Below are 19,880 nucleotides of genomic sequence, written 5' to 3' on the forward strand. Positions count from 1 at the left end.
AGGTGGGCAGCTTGTATACTTATCAATTGGTTGTGAGTTTACTGTGATTGAGAATTTAACATATAAATCTGATTGATAAATTAAGTTTATTGAGTCATGATTTCACTGGGTTGTTGGGAATGTGAACAGAACCCATGGCAGGGAGCCATGATAGGCTAGCCCATGCTGGACTTCTATAGCCCTGATTTTACAGGGTAGCTGGAACCAGAGAGTTCTCAGCTAGTAGAGAGCTGCAGGGAGAGATACTAATTAGAGATAAGTTGTGGTTAGTTCTATTTGACCCACGCTGGAACAGACCAGGGACCGCCCCGGTCAGAGAGTACCTTGAGGGCCAGCATGAAGCCCCTGAGATAAATTAGTGCTAGTTTCTATGGCCTGACCGAGCAGGAACTAGCGAGAGAGCCACCACCTGGGTCAGAGAGAGCCTGGGAGAGAAGTGTGGCACACTACATGCAGGAACGAGTTGAGACACTTTTTTTTTTTTAAAGATTTATTTATTTATTATAGATGAGTACACTGTAGCTGTCTTCAGATGCGCCAGAAGAGGGCATCAGATCCCATTACAGATGGTTGTGAGCCATCATGTGGTTGCTGGGATTTGAACTCAGGACCTCTGGAAGAGCAGTCAATGCTCTTAACTGCTGAGCCATCTCTCCAGCCCAAGACGCTTTTTTATCACAACAGCTGAGCAGCAGTATAATACTATTAAGATATTTCTGTGAGAGTGATGCATATGTAATATATGTGTATACCATAAACACACATACGAATATTGCAAAATGGATAGAAACATGGATTAAAGATAAATATCTATATAGTTTTTTAAAAAGTTCTATTTTTAAACTGTCCATATTGCTTAAAATTTTAATGAATTAAATTTTTTAGATAATTAAAATTTAATGAATTAAACATTGTCATGTGTTGACAATGACATGGAGCAAACAATCCTATAGATTGCAGTTGGAAGTATACATTGGTACAATTACTTTGGCAACAATTTATCGTTAAGTAGTAAAGTTTAAAGTGTATATACTCTATGACTCACTATTCTACATCTAGGAATGTATTCTGGTAAAACGTATACATGCGTGCCAGGGGCGTGGGGAGGAATATATAAGGATTTCACAGAAGTGGTCATGGTAAACAAACAGAAGTTAAAAAAACCAAAACTGGGGTTGGGGATTTAGCTCAGTGGTAGAGCGCTTGCCTAGGAAGCGCAAGGCCCTGGGTTCGGTTCCCAGCTCCGAAAAAAAGAACAAAACAAACAAACAAAACAAAACAAAACCAAACCCTGAGACAGCTGCTGACTTAGCATTAGCAGAACAGATGAACTCCCATGGTCACACAGTGAAGTACTATACAGCAAGGGAAAGGAGTGAGACCAAGCAAGGTGGCCGATGTCTGTAATCTCAACAGCTGGGAACCTAAGATAGGAGTTTGAGGCCAGCCCGGGCCATAGAGACAGACTCTGGAACTGGTGAGACGGCTCAGCAGTTAGGTGCCATGGTTGCTCTTCCAGACGTCCTGAGTTCAATTCCCAGCAACCACATGGTGGTTCACAACCATCTATAAGTGAATCTGATGTCCTCTTCTGGCCACGGACGTATATGCAACAGAGTATTCATACATTAAATAAATTTTAAAAACTGAAAAAATAAACTCTTAAAAAAACTATTTCTTTAAAAAATATTCTTTGAAAAGTCATTTGAAAAAGTATTCAATAACTTCCCTGTATAAGGAATATACAAAACTAATATGCTTTTTAAAATTATAATTATTTATTTTGTATGTATGTGTACGGATGGGCACCTGTGTGCTATGTTGTGTATGTGTAGTGGTCTGGGGACAAACCGGGGGAGTTTTCTCTTTAACCCAAGTGGGTTGCAGGGATTGAACTCGGGTGAAAGAATGGGTGGCAGGTTCCTTTACCTGCTGAGCATCTTGCTGGACCGCAAACATTTCTCGACATCAGAAACACATGGTAAAACCCCGAGAAGAAGCCAGGGAGCACTTCAGTCTGAAGGGCTGGCATTTCCTCAGAGGCCAGGGAAAGGATGGAACGGGTACCAACAGAGAGAAGCCTTCCAGCGTGTCTTGTTTTAAAGGTCCTGCTGGTGCTGAGGCTCTGTGTTAGGAGTTACTTCCCTGCGAGGTGGCAAAGCCACTTAAGGAAGGAGGGTTTGTTCTCTGCTCAGCCCATCAAGGCAGGAAGACGTGGTCATGGAGGGCGAGGCAACTGGTCCCAGGTGTCCACACTGAGGAGCAGAGAGCCATGAATGTCTGTGCCACCTACATTCAAGGGGAGCCTTCCCTCTTCAGGTAAAGCTTTCTGGACACACCCTCATAGACACACCCAGAGGAGGGTTTCCATAGTGATTCTTTATCCAGACAAGTTGACAAGAACAACCACCAAACACAGTGGCAGTATCTTTTCCTCATTTGTTTCATAAAGAAAATCTCATAGCTCAATTTTGAGAAATTCTTCAATAAACTTACATACACGGATTTCCTTAATATAAATTTTTACTTTGTAATTTTTTTTAAAAGATTAACATTTTTATATGTATAGGTGTGTGTGTTTTTTTTTTTTTTTTTCAGAGCTGGGGACCGAACCCAGGGCCTTGTGCTTGCTAGGCAAGCGCTCTACCACTGAGCTAAATCCCCAACCCCGGGTTGTTTTATTTGTGTATGTTTGTGCACTACAAGCCTGCACAGTACCTGCAGAGAGCGCAGAGGACATTGGATCATCAGGAACTGGAGTTACAGATGTTTGTGAGCGGCCATGTGGTGCTGGGAACGGAACCAGAGTCCTCTGAAGAGCAGCCAGGGTTCTTAGCTGCTGAGTCATCTTTCCGACCTCCTACGTTTTCTTTTTTTAAAGTGTATGAAAGCATATCTGCCTACATGTATGTTTGGGTATACATACATGCTTAACTCCTGCAGGAGGTCAGAAGGGAACATCTCACTTCTTGGAACTAGAGTTGTGAATCACCATACGGGTGCTGGGAATCAAACCCAGGTTCTCTGCAAGATCAGCCAGTGCCCTAACTGCTGAGGGATCTTTCCGAAGCCTGATAATAGTTTTTAGAAACAAACACTCTATGAACGGAATGGTTGATTTGTATAGCTGACTTTTAAAGGAAATGCCAGTCTTTTAAAGAAACTTTCCAAAATGGAAATACTTATATTCCCAAAATGTATGCTAGATTTCTACTAGTAGTGAACAAGCACTCGGCTTGCTTTGTCAACGTTTGATGCTGTTGGACTTCATTGTCTGGAGCGGGTGCTTGGCAGTGTCTGTGCATCTTCTCGTCTGTAGTAATAATAATGTCCATCATGTTTCCAGTGCTTATTTCCGAGTCTGATCCTACATTTTCTTTGACGAGGTGTCTAGTAAAGTTTTCTTGCCTATGTTTCTTACTGGGCTCTGCAGCTGATTGCTGGCATATGCATTTTGTTGTTTTTTTCTGAGACAGGGTCTCACTATGTAGCCCTGGTTGTCCTAGAATTCACCATGTAGACCAGGCTGCCCTCAAAATCACAGAGATCTGCCTGGCACTAAAGGCATCAGCCACCATACCTAGCTGTTGGTATGTGCTTTAGCAACAGACTCTCCAAGTGTGTGTGTGTGTGTGTGTGTGTGTGTGTGTGTGTGTGGTTGTTGTTGTTGTTGTTGCAGGATATCTAATAACACTGTGAATCCTGAGATTCTGTTGTTTACTGGGAAAACCTGTTTTCAGTTGTGGTGTGACTCAGCCTTAACACACACCTTTGATCCAAGACTTTTCTGCTTGAATATTGTAAACATGAATAAAATTCAAGAAGTTGAGCAAGCAACCAGTTGACAGGAAGTGGACTAAGTATTATTTAAAAGAAAAAAAAAAGCATAGAGGGCTGGAGAGATGGCTCAGTGGTTAAGAGCACTGGCTGCTCTTACAGACTGGGGTTCAATCCCCAGCCACCCTATGGTTGGCTCACAACCATCTATAATGAGATCTGATGCCCTCTTCTGGCCTGCAGGTGTACATGCAGGCAGAACACTATTCATAACAAAAATAAATAAATCTTAAAAAAGAAAAAGAGAAAAACATAGTAAGGAGGAGTCAGGAGGACAGAGAGAGAGAGATGCATGGTAAGTAGAAGGGAGGGACATTCAGTTTACAGGAGAATTTTTTTAGAGAGGGGGTATGGGGGCATTCCTGCTGGGAAGTTGCCTGAGGAGGAAGGTGCTTTCTCTGCCTCTCTGAGCCAGTAGGCTTTCACCCCAGGATCTGGCTCCCAAGTTGTCATTGGTAAAATTGAACAACTGAGATTTTGCTAAAAACAAACAAATGAAACAGTGTTTCCCTTTTCTTCAGGGCTGGGGATCTAAGCCAGGGTCTGTCTGAGGCATATTAGGCAAATGCTCTACCAGTGAGCCCAGCCCTAAGTGTAATTCTTAGGTGAACGCTGACGGCTCTCTTCATTTACACCAAAGCTGCAACAACAAACACATGGTCAGAGTATTCACAAGGCGAATGCTGCAGACATAACACCCTGCTTATGGTAGCCATGGCTGATAGCAAACTCATGATATGGCGGAGGGTAACTTCAAACGTCATATCTGACTGCCACTGTTTCATACATGCTGGGCATCACAGGCCTGTACCAGCATACCAGCTGTGACACGTTTTAAGTTAACCTCTTTTAACCTTCCTTTCCTTCATTAGGTTTAGATAATCAATGAAACAGTAAATCAAGCTTGCTTTGCCATATATGCCATTTATAATGTAAATATTCAAAAAATCATGGCCAGAAATCAAGCTATTAATGTTACCCCTGGATCAAGGGTGTAATGGCAGATGTTCTACCTCATCTCAGTAGATGGAATCTCTTGTGTTCTGTGTGGAAGCATCAATAAAGAGCTGATGGCATTCAAAAAAGACAGGAAAGAAGGAGCAGGAGTTCTGGTTGCCAGCTAGGATCTCTGGGAGTTAGTCAGACACAGGAAGTTTTACCATGCAGACTCTGAGGAGAGAGACGTATGAAACTGAGGAGAGGTAGAATAGAATGGAATAAATGGATTATATAAGTTATGAGCTAGTTGGGGAACAAGCCCAAGCTTATGGCCTAGGCATTTATTCATAAATGATTAGGTCTCAGAGTCATTATCTGGTAACAGGGGCAAGGGTAGAAAAGACTGTGGTTATCCGTTCCACAGTGAGGTGTCACATACATACAGGCAATGGCAGGTGCTGAGAAAATGGTAATGTGTAATATCAGGAATTGAAGACTTTAATTTTCAGCATATTTCCTTTCAGTTTATGGCTGTGTAACTTAATGTCCTAAGTAGCTCTATTTAATCAATTTCCAAAATTCCAAAAATCTTAACAGCTGGCTCCCTCTTTAGCACACCACGGGCTTGTCTTATTACTGAATCAGTCGAGTTCTTCAAGTGTATTCTCATTCGGCACTACCCAATATCACTTTCTGGGATAATGAAAATATCTGTCCCGTGATTTCAAATTACAGTGCAAGATCCACCGGCCACCCTGACTGAGCCAGTGAGCATTTGAAGCACCCAGTAGCTGAGGAGATGAGGCTTAACCTTTTCTTAATTCCATTAAGTTCAAAGAGAAAAAACAGCATAGGGCTAAAGACTACTGTATGGATGAGTGGTCTGCCCCCCTGCCCCCCACATAGACTACTGTATGGATGAGTGGTCCGCCCCCCCTATCCCCCATATAGACTACTGTATGGATGAGTGGTCTGGTCCCCCCCACCCCCCACAGAGCTGAATGATATTTGGAGTGACACTAAAGAGAAGAAGCACTATATATTGCGAAACTCTCCATGCTCACAATAGTTAATCATCAGACACTGAGGTTGTCATCAGAATGCATGGGCTGAACTTTTTCCTTCCTTTTAAAGTACTAATAGTAGCACTTGACAAAAAAATGATAAAGAGGGAATGAAATACTATATGTAGAGTGTTTAATAACGGAATAACGTATGTAGACTGCTTAGTGCTCTTTCAACCTATATTGTAAGTGCTCAGTAATCGGGGCTACATATTACTTCTGCCTTCCATTTCTGAGTCTGTTAAATTTGCAGATCAGTGCATCCCTCAACCCTCACCAGAGAAAACTTCTTGGAGCAGACATCGATTAACACGGAGACCCGAAACTGATCAACACACAAAGAATAAGAGACCTTGGAAAAACAGCCCTAAATGGGATGTCTATATCATACCCCCTTACCTCAGGGCTCGTGGGCATGGATCTATGTGGAAGAGGAGTAGGATTGTAAGAGCCAGGGGTGGTGAACGGCTTTAAATAAGCAGCTTTTTTCCAGACACAACCGGGGTGATGCAACGTGACCCCACGGAGATTGTGTCAGTATGCACAAGACCTGACGAAGGCTCAAGATATACAAAACCCCAGCACAAAGAAGGGGGAGTGGGCACAAAAGGCCCACCCCTAGCCAAAAAGCTATCCATAACTGATAGGGGCTGAGAGAGGGAAAATCTGTTTTCTTCAATGGAGTAACTGGGTATATTAACCACTCTTTAGGGCAGGACTCTATGCTTAGTTTATTTTTTTATTTTAGAAAGAGAAAAAAAGAGCATGCGTTGAATGGGCAGGGAGTTGGGGGGAAGGAAATGAATATGGTTAAAATATATCGTATGAAATTCTCAAAAAAATAAAACATTTTAAAACGCTCCTCTCCGTTACCTGTAGAGCTCACAGGCTTGAAAACTGGATAAAACTCGCTCAACAGCCAGTTACTAACAATCTAAGTAATCCATTAACCAAAATTTCCCGAAGTGGATAAAGTCACGTCACTACAACGCTCCCCTCCCAACCGGACCCTTTTGATGGCTTTAAAATTGGCCGGGCTACGGGAAAGACCCGTGAGTGACAGCACGTCCGGCCAGTCACTGGCACTGGCCAATCAGAGGCGGCCCCGTATTAGGCCCGCCCCAAGGCCCGGCCCAATCGCGTCCGGGTGGCGGTGTGAGCAGGGCGGTTGAGAGGCGGTCGATTCCAAGTGGGTCCCGGCGCGGGGGAGGCGCCGGGTTGGCAAGCAGGAACCGTGGACGCGGTTCGAACGCCACGACTGGACTCCCCGACATCGCGGCTGCTGGGAAGGCCCTGCCAAGCGGGACCGTCGAGACTGACCTTTGCCGGGAGCCCATTCTGGCAAGTGGCGTGTGCCGCAGGTCCCTGGCGTCCCCTCCGGCGCGCTCTTGGAGCCACTTCCCGGAGCGGAAGTCTGCGTGTTCGGGCTCCGGTGGGACCTGCTCGGAGGAATGGCGCCGCCGGGTGAGGCGTTGCGCATGGCTCAACAGTGGGGCCCCGCGGCCGACACGCTTTGGGGAGCGGGGCGTTGCCCGCGGGAGGCTAGTGCGGACCACACGGGCGCCGGCTAGGCGCGGTTCCCCTCCCCTACGGGGCAGGGGCATGGGCACGGGCGCTTTCGAGGTTGAGCGTGTGGCAGAGGGCTGCGAGCTGGTGAAGTGCCGGGGACCCGAAGGGTTGATGGTGGGGCGTGCAACGTGTGACTACGGGTCCCCGAGAGGCCCAGCGCGAGCCGGGGCTGCGCGGAGCTCGTGCCTGACCTCCCATTCATTCCAATAGTACCGGCGGCCTACCGCCTGTCAAGGGACCCACCCCTGGCATCGTGAGCGCTTTTGAGCATGTCACTGGACTTTCTTGCAGCTCTAGGTTCTTATTCCCTGACAAGGACAGGAAAATCACAGCTCTGTCTTAGGGAGCCTAAAGCCTAGGGTATAGAGTGATACTAAGGGTTCAGACTTGTATCCGGCTACGTATTTATTGTGAGAACAGGAGCCAGGGACTTAACACCTTAGTGTCTCATCTGGTATGCGCTTCGTTAAGAGTTTTGTTAAATGATACTTATGTGCTTGCATTTTACAGCGCTGGGCAAAATTCAATGCTTGGCAGATTGTGTGTGGACAGGTCCAGAATCTTAGTGTATTCTTTTTAAAAGGACTATTTGGGCGTATATCCTATTCCCGATGGCCGATGAGTAGTTGAAATCCCATGGGACTAGAGTGACCAAAACTTGCTATCTCACTATTTGATTTGTTGGCAAAGTGGTTAAAGTCAGAACTTGTATTGAAGCTGAAGTTTGAGTCTTGGTTATGTGTCTTAGGACAGAAGTAGGTACCTATTTACAAACCTTAAATTTTTTTTTTCTTTATTTAGATAGGATCTAGGGATCTGGGAGATGGTTCAGTGCAACTTGTGAATCTGAGTTCAAATATAGCACTGGGTATAACTGACTACATGTGCATGTAACCCCAGCATTGGAGGGCAGAGACCATCAGATCCCAAGAGGTAACCATCTAGTCTAGCCAAAATGGTTCTAGTTCCGTGAAAAGGCCCTGCCTCAAGGCACAATGGCATAGAACAACATAGTCATCCTATGTTTTCTCTGGCCTCTGCATGCTTGTGTACTGGCATGCACTTATGTGCATGGACCACAACACACACAAAATAGGTAGGGTCCTACTGTGTAGCTGAGGCTCCAGCTCAAACTCACCACCTCTGTTTCCCCGGTCCAGGAGTGACAGGTATGGAATGGTTTATAAACCATTTCTTGACTTGTAAAATGCAGAAGATACCCACCTCACTGGAAGGATTAAAAACTGGTGCAGTGTATGGAAGAATTCAGTGTAATTTGGGCCTACCCATCCATTGAGTGTTCACACATTAGTCAGAAAAGTTGCTACTGTGCTTAAGTTGTGGTAGAAAAGATTCAGATTCTGGCACAGAGGCTGTTAGGGGTATTTACAGTTTAGCTGGAGGAGAGGTGATCACAGTCACTCACTACATCACATCTCTGATTGCTCCACTGGTCACTGGGGATTTTGCCAAATGCCTTGATGTCTCTTTGTCTACATCCTCTTAGCATTAGCAATTCTGATAGGTTTTAACTAACCCCCCCACACCCCCTTCACCCCTACTTAGGTTAGTATAACACAGTATCATCCTCCACAAAGTAGTCCTGTTAAAATACTTGTCAAATTGCCTCCCTACTTAGAACTTTGCTGTGGTCTCCTTGCTTGGTTAAAAACCAGAGCCCTCTCAGTTGCCTATTGGGCCCTTTGGATTGGCTTCTGCTCCCTGTCACTATATAAGCTCCCCATTCAGTCTTTGTATCTAGTTTTCTTTCTTTCTTTCTTTCTTTCTTTCTTTCTTTCTTTCTTTCTTTCTTTCTTTTGTTTTTTTAAAGATTTATTTATTTATTTTATATATAAGTACACTGTAGCTGTCTTCAAACACACCAGAAGAGGACATCAGATTTCATTACAGATGGTTGTGAGCCACTATGTGGTTGTTTGGATTTGAACTCAGGACCTCTGAAGGAGCAGTCGGTGCTCTTAACCACTGAGCCATCTCTCCAGCCCTCTTTCTTTCTTTCTTTTTTTTTTTTTATTGGATTTTTTTTATTCACATTTCAAATGTTATTCCCTTTCCTGGTTTCCTGTCTGTAAGCCTCCTATCCCACCCCCTCTGCTAGTTTTCTTGTTACAGTGTATCTATCCTCACTCTGGTCTCTGCTTTCAGGTCTGCAGCTCAGTATCCTTGTTCTCTGCATACAAACCTGTTCCTCCCAGGATACCCATTCTATCCTTTATTTTCTCCTCAGTGCCTCTGCTTTCCAATGGGATAAATCATGGTTCTTACCTTTTTTTTTTTTTCTTTTTCACTAAAATGTAATTTGAGAATGGGGGTTTCCTAGCTGTGTGTTTATTTTTAACAACTAAAATAGTGCTTGGGGTTCAATTCCCAGCACTGAGGGAAAACAAGGCCATGAGCATTCAGTCAGGATGTTGATGACACTACACATTGTAGACTCTTTGCTTTCTTAGTTTAGGGTTAGGGGCTTAGAGGTTCTGTGCACCAAACCCAGGAGCGAATCCTACACCAAGCCACCACCTCTACACATACTGGCCTTTAGCTTTTTTTTTTTTTTTTTTTTGGTTCTTTTTTTCGGAGCTGGGGACCGAACCCAGGGCCTTGCGCTTCCTAGGCAAGCGCTCTGCCACTGAGCCAAATCCCCAACCCCTGGCCTTTAGCTTTTTGAAGAGTTTTCATATTTAGGCTGACAGATACGCAAAGACTTAAATGAAACTACTGTCCTTAGAGGAATGATTCTGAGTTGTACATCTTTTCAGCATTCTCAAAGAAGGAAGGAAGGAAGGAAGAAAAGAAAAAAGAAAGACAGACACAGACAAACAGAAGTAGGGGTCTGTCAGGATGACTCCTGAGGTTAAGGTTCTTGTCAGTGAGCCTGACTGATGAGATGACCTGAATCTGATCTTCAGGACCTATATGTTTTCTAGGTAAAACTAAGTGCAAGTGTTCCTCTGACCTCCATGTGTGCACACTCCCCACCCCAATTTAATTCAGTTCTTTTGAGTGGAGTGTGAAGTCTGCAGTGTTCACTGTTGAGGCCAAGACTGGCCATGCGTAAGCTACTGCAGGCCTTAGTGGTCATTGCCTAGTAATGTCTTTAAGGGACTCCAGTTCAGATTAGACGAGCATTCAGGATGTTGATGACACTACACATTGTAGACTCTGCTTTCTTAGTTTAGGGTTAGGGGCTTAGAGGTACTGTGCACCAAACTAGGGAGCGAATCCTACACCAAGTCACCACCTCTTTGCATACTAGTTTAGGCAAAGAATTTAACCTTATGATTGCTTTATAATGCTTTTAACTTGGGTGACAGACAATTCATTTTTTCATGACATAGCCTATTCAAAAATACCCTCTTTTATTTTTAATGAAAGACAGACAGATGCTGTTCCTACAATTTCTTTCTGTCCCCTAGGGCATAACAGATAGGACTGGTTTTTTTATCCATTTATTTGTAAAGTATTTATTCCCTGCATTCCATGTACCTGGTAGTCTATAGGACTTGGAAATACTGAGGTATTCATGAGAAATAGTCTTCACCCTCCAGGGGCTTACAGTTTAGCCGAGAAATCAGCCCTTATACTCTTAGTTATGGAAGATGCTGTTAGGTACAGTCTAGAGTGTGCTGAGTGGCTACAGTGTCACCCACGGTAATGGAAGCATCAACTGAGACTTCTCATAGTGCTCGTTATGTACCAGTCACTTCTGAAGTCTCTCTACCTTATGACAGGCCCAGGGATGACACTGTTGTCACCTGCTTTATGTCTGAGGAGGCTGAGACAGTAACTTGGCTGTGGTTCCTGTGTAGCACAGAGGCTTGGTCCTTCATTGTACGGTCATCTATTCAGGGAAAGCTTGGTTTTTTATTTTTGTTTTAATGTGAGTATAGGTGTGCCATGTGTGCGCCTGATGCCCTGGGAGGCCAGAAGAGGGCATCAGATCACTTAGATTTGGAGTCACAAATAGTTGTGAGCCACCATGTGAGTGCTGGGAACTGAACTCCAGTCCTCTGAAAGAGCAGTAAGTGTTCTTCTTATCCATTGAGCCATTTCTTCAGCCCCCCTGGAAAAGCTTCTTAAAGATGCTTAAGCTGATACCTGAAGGACAAGTTATGCAAAGTTGAAATTAGGGAAAGCGTCAGTTGGTGTGGATGAGGAAGGTGTCAGGTTGAGGAGACAAGATACGAGGATTCAGCTTTGGTTCTGTCCTGGGTAGTTTTAAATGGGAATGGTGTGGTCTTGTTCTTCAGATTCCTCGAGCTTGCATGAAAGATTGTCCTGGTGGTTGAAGATGGGGTCACCATTCCCCTCTAGAGGCTAAACCTGTATTCTCCACCCATCCCCACATGGTTGGGATCCCAGCCCTGGGGCATCATTGTTGGGATTGTGACTAGGAGTGGATGGTGTGTACTTAATAGTCATTTTCCTCAGGTTCAAGTGCTGTCTTCCTGTTGGCCCTGACAATCACAGCCAGCACCCAGGCTCTGACCCCCACCCACTACCTCACCAAGCATGATGTGGAAAGACTGAAAGCCTCACTGGATCGCCCTTTCACGAGCTTGGAGTCTGCCTTCTACTCCATTGTGGGACTCAACAGCCTTGGGGCACAGGTGCCAGATGTCAAGGTAAAATAAAGCGCCTTTCTCTGTTCTGTGTTTGAGGAGACTCTTAATCTCTGGACTGTGTTCCTCTTGGACACTTTAAAACAAACTCTTGCTGGTGTGAAGACAGTTAGGTTAATGTAACAAATATTTCTGTCAGTCTGATGCGTGTAGGGGCATGTGGTTGTTTCTGGGGGAAAGGAGAGCTAGCAAGAGCCTTTAGAAGCTTCCAGAACTCTGTGAAACTGCACAATGCAACATGGATTTGGTTTGTGTACTTCTAAATGTTTTTAGATTTACTTATTTTACTTATTTGTTTTTTTTCCAGAGCTGGGGACCGAACCCAGGGCCTTGCACTTCCTAGGCAAGGGCTCTACCACTGAGCTAAATCCCCAACCCCTAGATTTACTTATTTTATGTGTAAGAGTTTTGCCTACATGTATGTGTATCACGTGTGCTTTGTGAGCAAGAGCCCAGGAGAGGGCATCAGATCCCCTGAAACCGGAGTTGCAGATGATTGTGAGGCTGTTTGGGGCCTTGGAACTGAACCCTGGCTCTCTGCAAGAGCAGTTAGTGCTCTTAGCCACTGAGCCATCTCCCCAGCTCCACAACATGTGTTTGAAAAGTGCTAGGTGCATGGCTAACAACTTACATGGGAGCTCAAGGTGGAAGACTCACGTACATTAATCAGCAGTAGTAATGTGTTTGGCAATTTGGATGTATTTTATTTTCAGTAAGCAGAATACGTTGCAATTGAAATGTTTTCTGGGTTTAGGGTGTGTGTATTCATTACAAAATCATGGACAGTTAGGCTAAAACATTTTTCCTGAGTATTTCTTAATTTTCTATGACTTCATAATAAATTACCATAAATTAAGATTTAAAAACCACCCATTTGTGTGACTAAATTGACTCAATGAGTAAAGGTACCTGCCACCAAATCTGGTGGCCTTGGTGAGTTCAGTTCCCAGGACTGCCGTGGTGGAGGAAGGACGAAACTCCTGCAGGTTGTCTGTGACAAAGGTCAGACTGAGGCTGCCAGGCTTGGCAGCAGGAGCCCTGGCTGGCTCAGCCATCGCTGATCCAGCACTGCTGCGCACCATGGTCTGCTTCCTTGGTCTGTCAGTGTGTGTTTGAGGTAGTCTCTGCATCACAAACAACGAATGCCCATTTATGCTATTTCCTTCTTGCTCAAGAGTCACAGTGTAGCTGGGCGAGGTGGTGCACCCCCTTCCCAGCACTTGGGAAGCAGAAGTGGGACAATCTCTTGAGTTAAGGTCAGCCTGGTCTACATAGTGAGTTCCAGGCTAGCAGGGGCTGCATGAAAGGCTCTGTCTCAAAGTGGGGTGTGGGGTATCACAGTGGGTACTATCTATTATCTAATGTCTCAGTTGTGCTTAGTTTCGTGGTTACTAGTAAAAGAGGTAAAGTGGGTACTATCTGTTATCTAGTGTCTCAGTTGTGCTTAGTTTCGTGGTTACTAGTAAAAGAGGTAAAGTTAATTTTGTCATGGCCAGGACTGGGAATCCTTGACAGTGTCTTTTAATTCGTATCAGTGCTCTGTGTGTGGAGATGGGGTAGGGTAGGGGGACGACACGCTTCTTCTTGGCTTTCTGGCATGATATATTGTATCCTGGGCTGGAATCAGTATTACTTGAGAAGTTTGTATGGCCGTGTTCTTTTGAGTTATCTTCATGTGTCTGTATTGTCAGAAACATTCCCTTATAAACAGCGGAGAAAACAAGACCTGGAAGAGTTTAATCACGAATGTCTGCCAGTGGATCTGAATGGAGAAAGGTGACAGACTGGTTCCTATAGTCACGTCTGTGTTGAAGCTTGTTTTTGTAAATGGGGGTTTATTGAAATACAACTACAGGGGTTGGGGATTTAGCTCAGTGGTAGAGCGCTTGCCTAGGAAGCCCAAGACCCTGGGTTCGGTCCCCAGCTCCGAAAAAAAGAACCAAAAAAAAAAAAAAAAAGAAATACAACTACACCCATTTATGTACATATGACCTACTGCTGCTCTGTACCTTAACAACATACCGAGTAGTTTCTAGACGGTCTGGCTGCAAGTCCCAAAATGCTCATCGGGCCTTTATAGGAAACATTTGCTAATCCCTGCAGTCTAGGATTCAGCTTATTCAGATTTCCCCTTATAGTCATCCCTTGTTTCTGCCCAGTGCTTTCTTCTTGTGTGTGACTATATTAAGGAAGCAGACTTTTCCTCATGGTCTTGTGATTTTTTTTTTTTTTAAGATTAATTTATTTTACATATGAATACAGTGTCACTGTCTTAAGACACACCAGACTGGGGATTTAGCTCAGTGATAGAGCGCTTACCTAGGAAGCGCAAGGCCCTGGGTTCGGTCCCCAGCTCCGAAAAAAAAAAGAACCAAAAAAAAAAAAAAAAGTGAAGTAAAGCTTGGTATTGTTTGGGGTTGGGGATTTAGCTCAGTGGTAGAGCGCTTGCCTAGCGAGCGCAAGGCCCTGGGTTCGGTCCCCAGCTCCGGAAAAAAAAAAAAGAAAAAAGAAAAAAAAAAAAAAAAAAGACACACCAGAAGAGGACATCGGATCCACATTACAGATGGTTGTGAGCCACCATGTGATTGCTGGGACCTCTGGAAGAGCAGTGCTCTTAAGCACTGAGCTATCTCTCCAGCCCCAGTCTTGTGAATTCTTAAAGTGAATTATTTTAGCCTGAAAGGAAGATCACAGGCATCAGTCAGTTCTTTCTGTGGAAAGAGGGTTATGTTCTGTAGCCCATCGGTAGTATGAAAGTGAAATCAGACAGTGCCATAGAGCACCTCCCCACCCTCACACCCACACCCACACCCAGGGTAGCTGTAGTTATCATTGTTAATATTGAGGCATTTTTTTGTCCTGTTCATAACTGATTCAAGCGAGTTCAGACAGTGCCTAACACAGACACTGGTGTGCTGTATTAGTGCTTCAGTGCTGCTGTCTTTCCTCAGAGTGTGGGGGTCCCTGAGGAGAGAGTTGACAACTTGGGGAACATGCAGTAGAGCGGTGGCAGCTACAGAGGTTTGGTATTGTAAAGTGTAGCAAATGAGGTTGGAATGTTAGATTAGTGTCAAATTTTAGTAGGATCAGAGTGCAGGAGGGTTTGTGAATCATCGGATCTGTGTTCGAGGCACACATTCCTCTACAGATGTTCTTTGCTGGCATTGAGAGTCTGAGGGGACATTGATTAGGGCTGAAGGTGTGAATTGAGCTGGGATTGCATGGAAAGAAGACAGGTCAAAAGACAAGGGTGGATGGTGTTTGAAATAAGACTTGAACTTTTTGCATGCATTATGGGTTATCAGTTGAAGGAGAGGAATTGAGCTGATGAGGTATTGGAGCCTCTATAAAGTGTGGGGCTCACTAGTGAAATGTCTGCTAGGAGTTGGTGTCTAGGGCAGCTGGACAGAGATCTGGAAAGTGCAGTTGGCGTTGTGTGTGGAACCTGGGCTTAGTGGCAAAGGACATGTCTGCATAGTGTGAGGTCTGAGAAGGCCAGAAGGTCTGGGAGTCGATGCTAAAGCGCTGAGGGAGAAGGCGGCAGGGAAGAGCCATGTGGGGTGTGGTATCTGACTAGGTTTAGAGGCTGGAAGAGGAAAGGTAGAAGAAAGCATGGGGGCTCTTTGCTCAACAGGATGCTGGGATCCTTGGGGTTTTTAAAAGGGGCACAAAGATATGGGGTGTGTAGGTACCAGATGTGTGGAATGGTTCTCAGCCTCCAGTTGGTAAGGTGTCTGGAATGTGGAGAGCACCTATAACTGTAGTTATATGTAATGCACATTCCCTAGAAGAGCCAGCTCAAGTCCCAACCCTGAAACAGAGGGGCACTCACTGAGGGGCGTGGGCGGGTGTTAGGAAGTTTCCCCACTCCCACTGCTGCTTGAAGACACTGAACATTCTTGCTCTTGACCCTGATTGTCCCTGTAATATTAGAGCAGGTCCAATGCTGAATCTACTTCAGAACAGGTCATTTTAGCAGCTTCTTAGAGAAGAGGGCACAGCCAGGCCATCTGGCTTTGAAGGTGAGCTCTCCCACTTAGGAATGACCTTGGTTCCCCTGCTTTGCTTCTCCAGATCTTGGTCTAATTCTCTGTGGACTTAAGACAGTAGAAGTGTCCATGTGTAGGGTCGGGACAAGGATGGGACAAGAAATTCCCAAGAGGCATCAGATTGCCACTTTTGAAGTGGGGAAGGCGGTACCTTACCTGTGAGGGCCTGACGCTGTCTTTTCACTTATAAAGCACCAGAGGGCAGCAGAGCACTTCTTTGTTGTGTGTGGCGTTTCCTTCATAAAAGAACCAGTTTCCTTCAGATCCCAATTTATAGAAGACGAAGGGTTTTTTCCCTCTGATTCTTTCAAACTGCACTAAAGTTGAAACTCATTTGTTTTGAGGATCTTAAGTTTTGTTCCTAACAGTTTTCAAAGGATTCGTTTTGGTTTGAGTGACCCAGGCCGTTAGTGAGATATGACATAATGCAGCTCAGCTGTTGGGGGAAGGCACCAAGCAGTATCATGCCTTGCCCACTCCTGCTCCCCAGTCCATTTCCCAGAGGTCCCTGCTTTTTCTTTTCTGTGATTTAAGGATCATATTCCAGGACTTGAGCAAGTTAGGCAAGCATTCTTTTTTTTTTTTTTTTTAAGAATTATTTATTTATTTTATGTATGTAGTACACTGTAGCTGTCTTCAGACACACCAGAAGAAGGCATCAGATCCCATTACAGATGGCTGTGAGCCACCATGTGGTTGCTGTGAATTGAACTCAGGACCTCTGGAAGAGCAGTCCGTGCTCTTAACCACTGAGCCATCTCTCCAGCCTTAGGCAAGCATTCTATCTCTGAACAGCATCCCCAGTGCCAGAAGCACCCACTTTTGGCTGGGTTGGCCATAAAATTTTAAATAGCTGAGGTTTTAGGGTTTTTGTCTTGTTTTATTTTAAGACAGGGTCTCTCTGCAGAGCTCTGTGACTATCCTTGAACTCACTATGTAGACCAAGCTGGTCTCGAACTCTCAGCCTATCCCTGTGTTCTGATTACTGGGATTGACAATATGTGCTACCATGCCTGGCAGTTATATTATACTGTCTGATTCAAAGTGTTTAGCAATGTAACTTGTCTTCCTTGTAGTTCAGTGGAACAGAAGTGGTTGGATTTTGTTTTGTGCTCACTTACTGTGATGGAAGCAATGTTCTCTGGCAGCCAGCACTGACCACCTGTGGCAAGTGCTTTGGGAAACAGGGCAAGAGTGGACTGTGGCCTGCCATGGATGAATGTCATCAAAGGCCACATGGGACAGGCACATCTGGGCAGAGGTGAAGGGAGGACCTCATTTGGTAGACAGGAGAGACAAGGAAAATGGATGGGGGTGGGTAATCCGAGGACAGGAAAATTGTTCAACTGGCAAATTCGGGAGATTAAGATTCTGGGGTCTGAGGTGGCCTTGCTGATGATATGCCACTTGGACATTTTGTGCTGTGTTGGCAACTTTGGATCTTCTCTGGACATGATGGTGACCACAAGGGCTTTAATAGCAAAGCAACATGGGTCCTTGTACAGAGTAGATTGCACGCCTGGAAGCAGTTAAAAGAGGGCTGTAACAATGAGGTGAGAGGGGAGAAGGACCTGCCCAGGGCAGTGATGGGCCAGGGGTCAGTGGAAAGGAAGCAGACTGGGTAGCCTTGGGGGGAAGAGAAGAGTCAGCCAGAATTCCCAGCTCTGGCTTGGGTGGTTAGATGCATGGTAATGTTTGGGCCTGAGCCGGGAAGAAGAGACACCTTTAAAGTCACTTTAGATTGTCTCACATGGCTTCAGAGCCATGACACTGGGAAACTTGCCATCAGGGGACACTTAACTCTGCCATCCTCCACAGGCAGTCCCAGTTCCTTTTCCTGCTAAAGGAGATAATGGTACTACTGTCTTGGAGGACCTCATGCTCATCAAAAGGAAGAGCATTGTGACACCCAGCACAGGGCACAGCCAGAGCGGGACATTTGTTAAGTGGTTTTCACCCTCTTTAGCCTTGCTGTTCCTTGTGTGAAGTCAGCAGTTTGGGGTAGTAGTGTCCTGTGGAAAATAACTATTGACAAACTACACCAGAGCAGTCCTCACTTTGAGCCTCTATAGATGGGTTAGGATTTTATTTTGCAGCCTACACTTTCACCTTTCCTAGTTACTGCATTATGTCACCGCTTATCCTTGACTTTTTCCTGTGTTTAGAAAGCGTGTGCTTTCATCAAGTCAAACCTTGATCCCAGCAACGTGGATTCTCTCTTCTATGCTGCCCAATCCAGCCAAGTCCTCTCAGGTTGTGAGGTGAGCCCAGGTTCCTATACTGCCATTTGTTTGTTTGTTTGTTTGTTTGTTTGCAATAAAGAACATTTTTAAAGGGAACATAATGTCAGATTGTTAATATAATTTTAACAATGACAAACAGTTGGTGTGGGATAGAATTCCATCCACATAATTTTATTTCTATAAGAAAGTCTATTTCCGGGGTTGGGGATTTGGCTCAGTGGTAGAGCGCTTGCTAGGCCCTGGGTTCGGTCCCCAGCTCTGAAAAAAAGGGAAAAAAAAAAAAAAAAAAAGAAAGTCTATTTCCCTTTAAGTGTTCACTGTAATAGCTTTTAGATCACCTTTTCTTACAGTTCTTATCTCTCTTCTGGAAGGCCTTGAGGTTCCCTTTCCCTTCTCCTTTAACATTTATAAACAGTGTCCTCACTTTAGATTCTATCTAGATCATTTTGTTGATCTAGATTACTTTAACTAGACAAGCAAAGCAACGTATTGTTGTCTTTCAAGAGGTTGTCTGAGTTAGGGTTTTCTATTGCTGTGATGAAATGCCATGACCAGAAGCAACTTCGAGTGGGAGTGGGGGGTTTGTTTGACTTGTACTCCACATCACAGTTCATCATCGAAAGTAGTCAGTGTAGGAACTTGAGGCAGGAACTGGAGAAGAGGGAATAGAGGATAGATGCTTACCTGCATTCCTCACGGCTTGGTCAGCCTGCTCTCTTATACACCCCAGGACCACCTGCTCAGAGGAGACACCGCCCACATCAATTTTTAATCAAGAAAACGGTCTATAGACTTGACTATATATGCCAGTCTTAGTGAGGCATTTCCTCAGTCAAGGTTCTGTCTTCCCAGGCAACTCTAGCTTATGTCAAGTTGGCAAAAAAAATCAGTCAGAACAGAGATGGTGTTGACGGTATGAACACTTGATTCTGGGTGCTGAGTGGACGTGGCCTTGGCAGCTATGCTCCTCCCATGGTCTGTGTGCCTTCCACAAATTGCTGTAACCTGTTCTAACTGCCTGCCACTCCTTTCCTAGATATCTGTTTCGAATGAGACCAGAGATCTGCTTCTGGCAGCAGTCAGCGAGGACTCCTCCGTTGCCCAAATCTACCATGCAGTTGCCGCCCTCAGTGGCTTTGGTCTTCCCTTGGCATCCCATGAAGCCCTTGGTGCCCTTACCGCTCGCCTCAGCAAGGAGGAGACTGTGCTGGCGTAAGTTGCCGGGTTAAAGACTGTGAGCTTCATTTGTGTTGGTTACCGACCTGAGAAGGTCATTCATTTCTGCAGCACACATTTCTAGACATCTGCTGTGTGCCAGGTACTCTGCTAGATGTGACAGACACTGTTGTGATTGTAGGGTAGGGCGTGGGGGTGTGTTTGCAAGTGGAGGCCAAAGGTCAATAGCAGGTATCTTCCTTAGTCACTTTCCACCTTGGGTTTTGTTTCGTTTTTAAATTTTAGGCAGGTCTCACTATGTATACCTGGCTGTCCTGAAACTGTGCAGACCTGGCTGACCTTGAACTCACAGAGATCTACCTG

The 19,880-nt window shown here is 44.9% G+C and overlaps 2 protein-coding genes and 1 long non-coding RNA gene across 17 annotated transcripts in view; 2 read left to right on the forward strand and 1 right to left on the reverse strand.

Moving 5' to 3' along the window:
* Nucleotides 1-7,676, reverse strand: part of Mroh8 (maestro heat-like repeat family member 8) — a 68,453-nt gene extending 60,777 nt beyond the window's left edge. For all 13 annotated transcript variants that reach the window (XR_010065008.1, XM_039106715.2, XM_039106714.2 and 10 more), the window contains exon 1: nucleotides 7,161-7,676. Coding sequence is in view for 12 of the 13 variants with exons in the window: in XM_039106715.2 (XP_038962643.1) it covers nucleotides 7,161-7,444 (284 nt within the window). In the remaining variant the exon portion in view is untranslated. The remainder of the gene's footprint in view (nucleotides 1-7,160) is intronic.
* The window catches only part of Rpn2 (ribophorin II), a 47,318-nt gene continuing 34,608 nt past the window's right edge, over nucleotides 7,171-19,880 (forward strand). The window contains exons 1-4 of one of the 3 annotated variants that reach the window (XM_006235379.4): nucleotides 7,171-7,304; nucleotides 11,859-12,052; nucleotides 18,264-18,359; nucleotides 19,378-19,553. In XM_006235379.4, the coding sequence (XP_006235441.1) occupies nucleotides 7,292-7,304; nucleotides 11,859-12,052; nucleotides 18,264-18,359; nucleotides 19,378-19,553 (479 nt within the window). In that variant the 5' untranslated portion in view covers nucleotides 7,171-7,291. 3 annotated transcript variants of the gene reach the window in all.
* LOC134486194 (uncharacterized) lies at nucleotides 8,342-10,903 on the forward strand. Its single transcript, XR_010065009.1, has 2 exons — nucleotides 8,342-8,578; nucleotides 10,187-10,903. It is a non-coding gene; the product is annotated as an uncharacterized LOC134486194 (long non-coding RNA).

Source organism: Rattus norvegicus, chromosome 3 (assembly GCF_036323735.1).
Source record: "Rattus norvegicus strain BN/NHsdMcwi chromosome 3, GRCr8, whole genome shotgun sequence".
NCBI classification, from domain to species: Eukaryota; Metazoa; Chordata; class Mammalia; order Rodentia; family Muridae; genus Rattus; species Rattus norvegicus.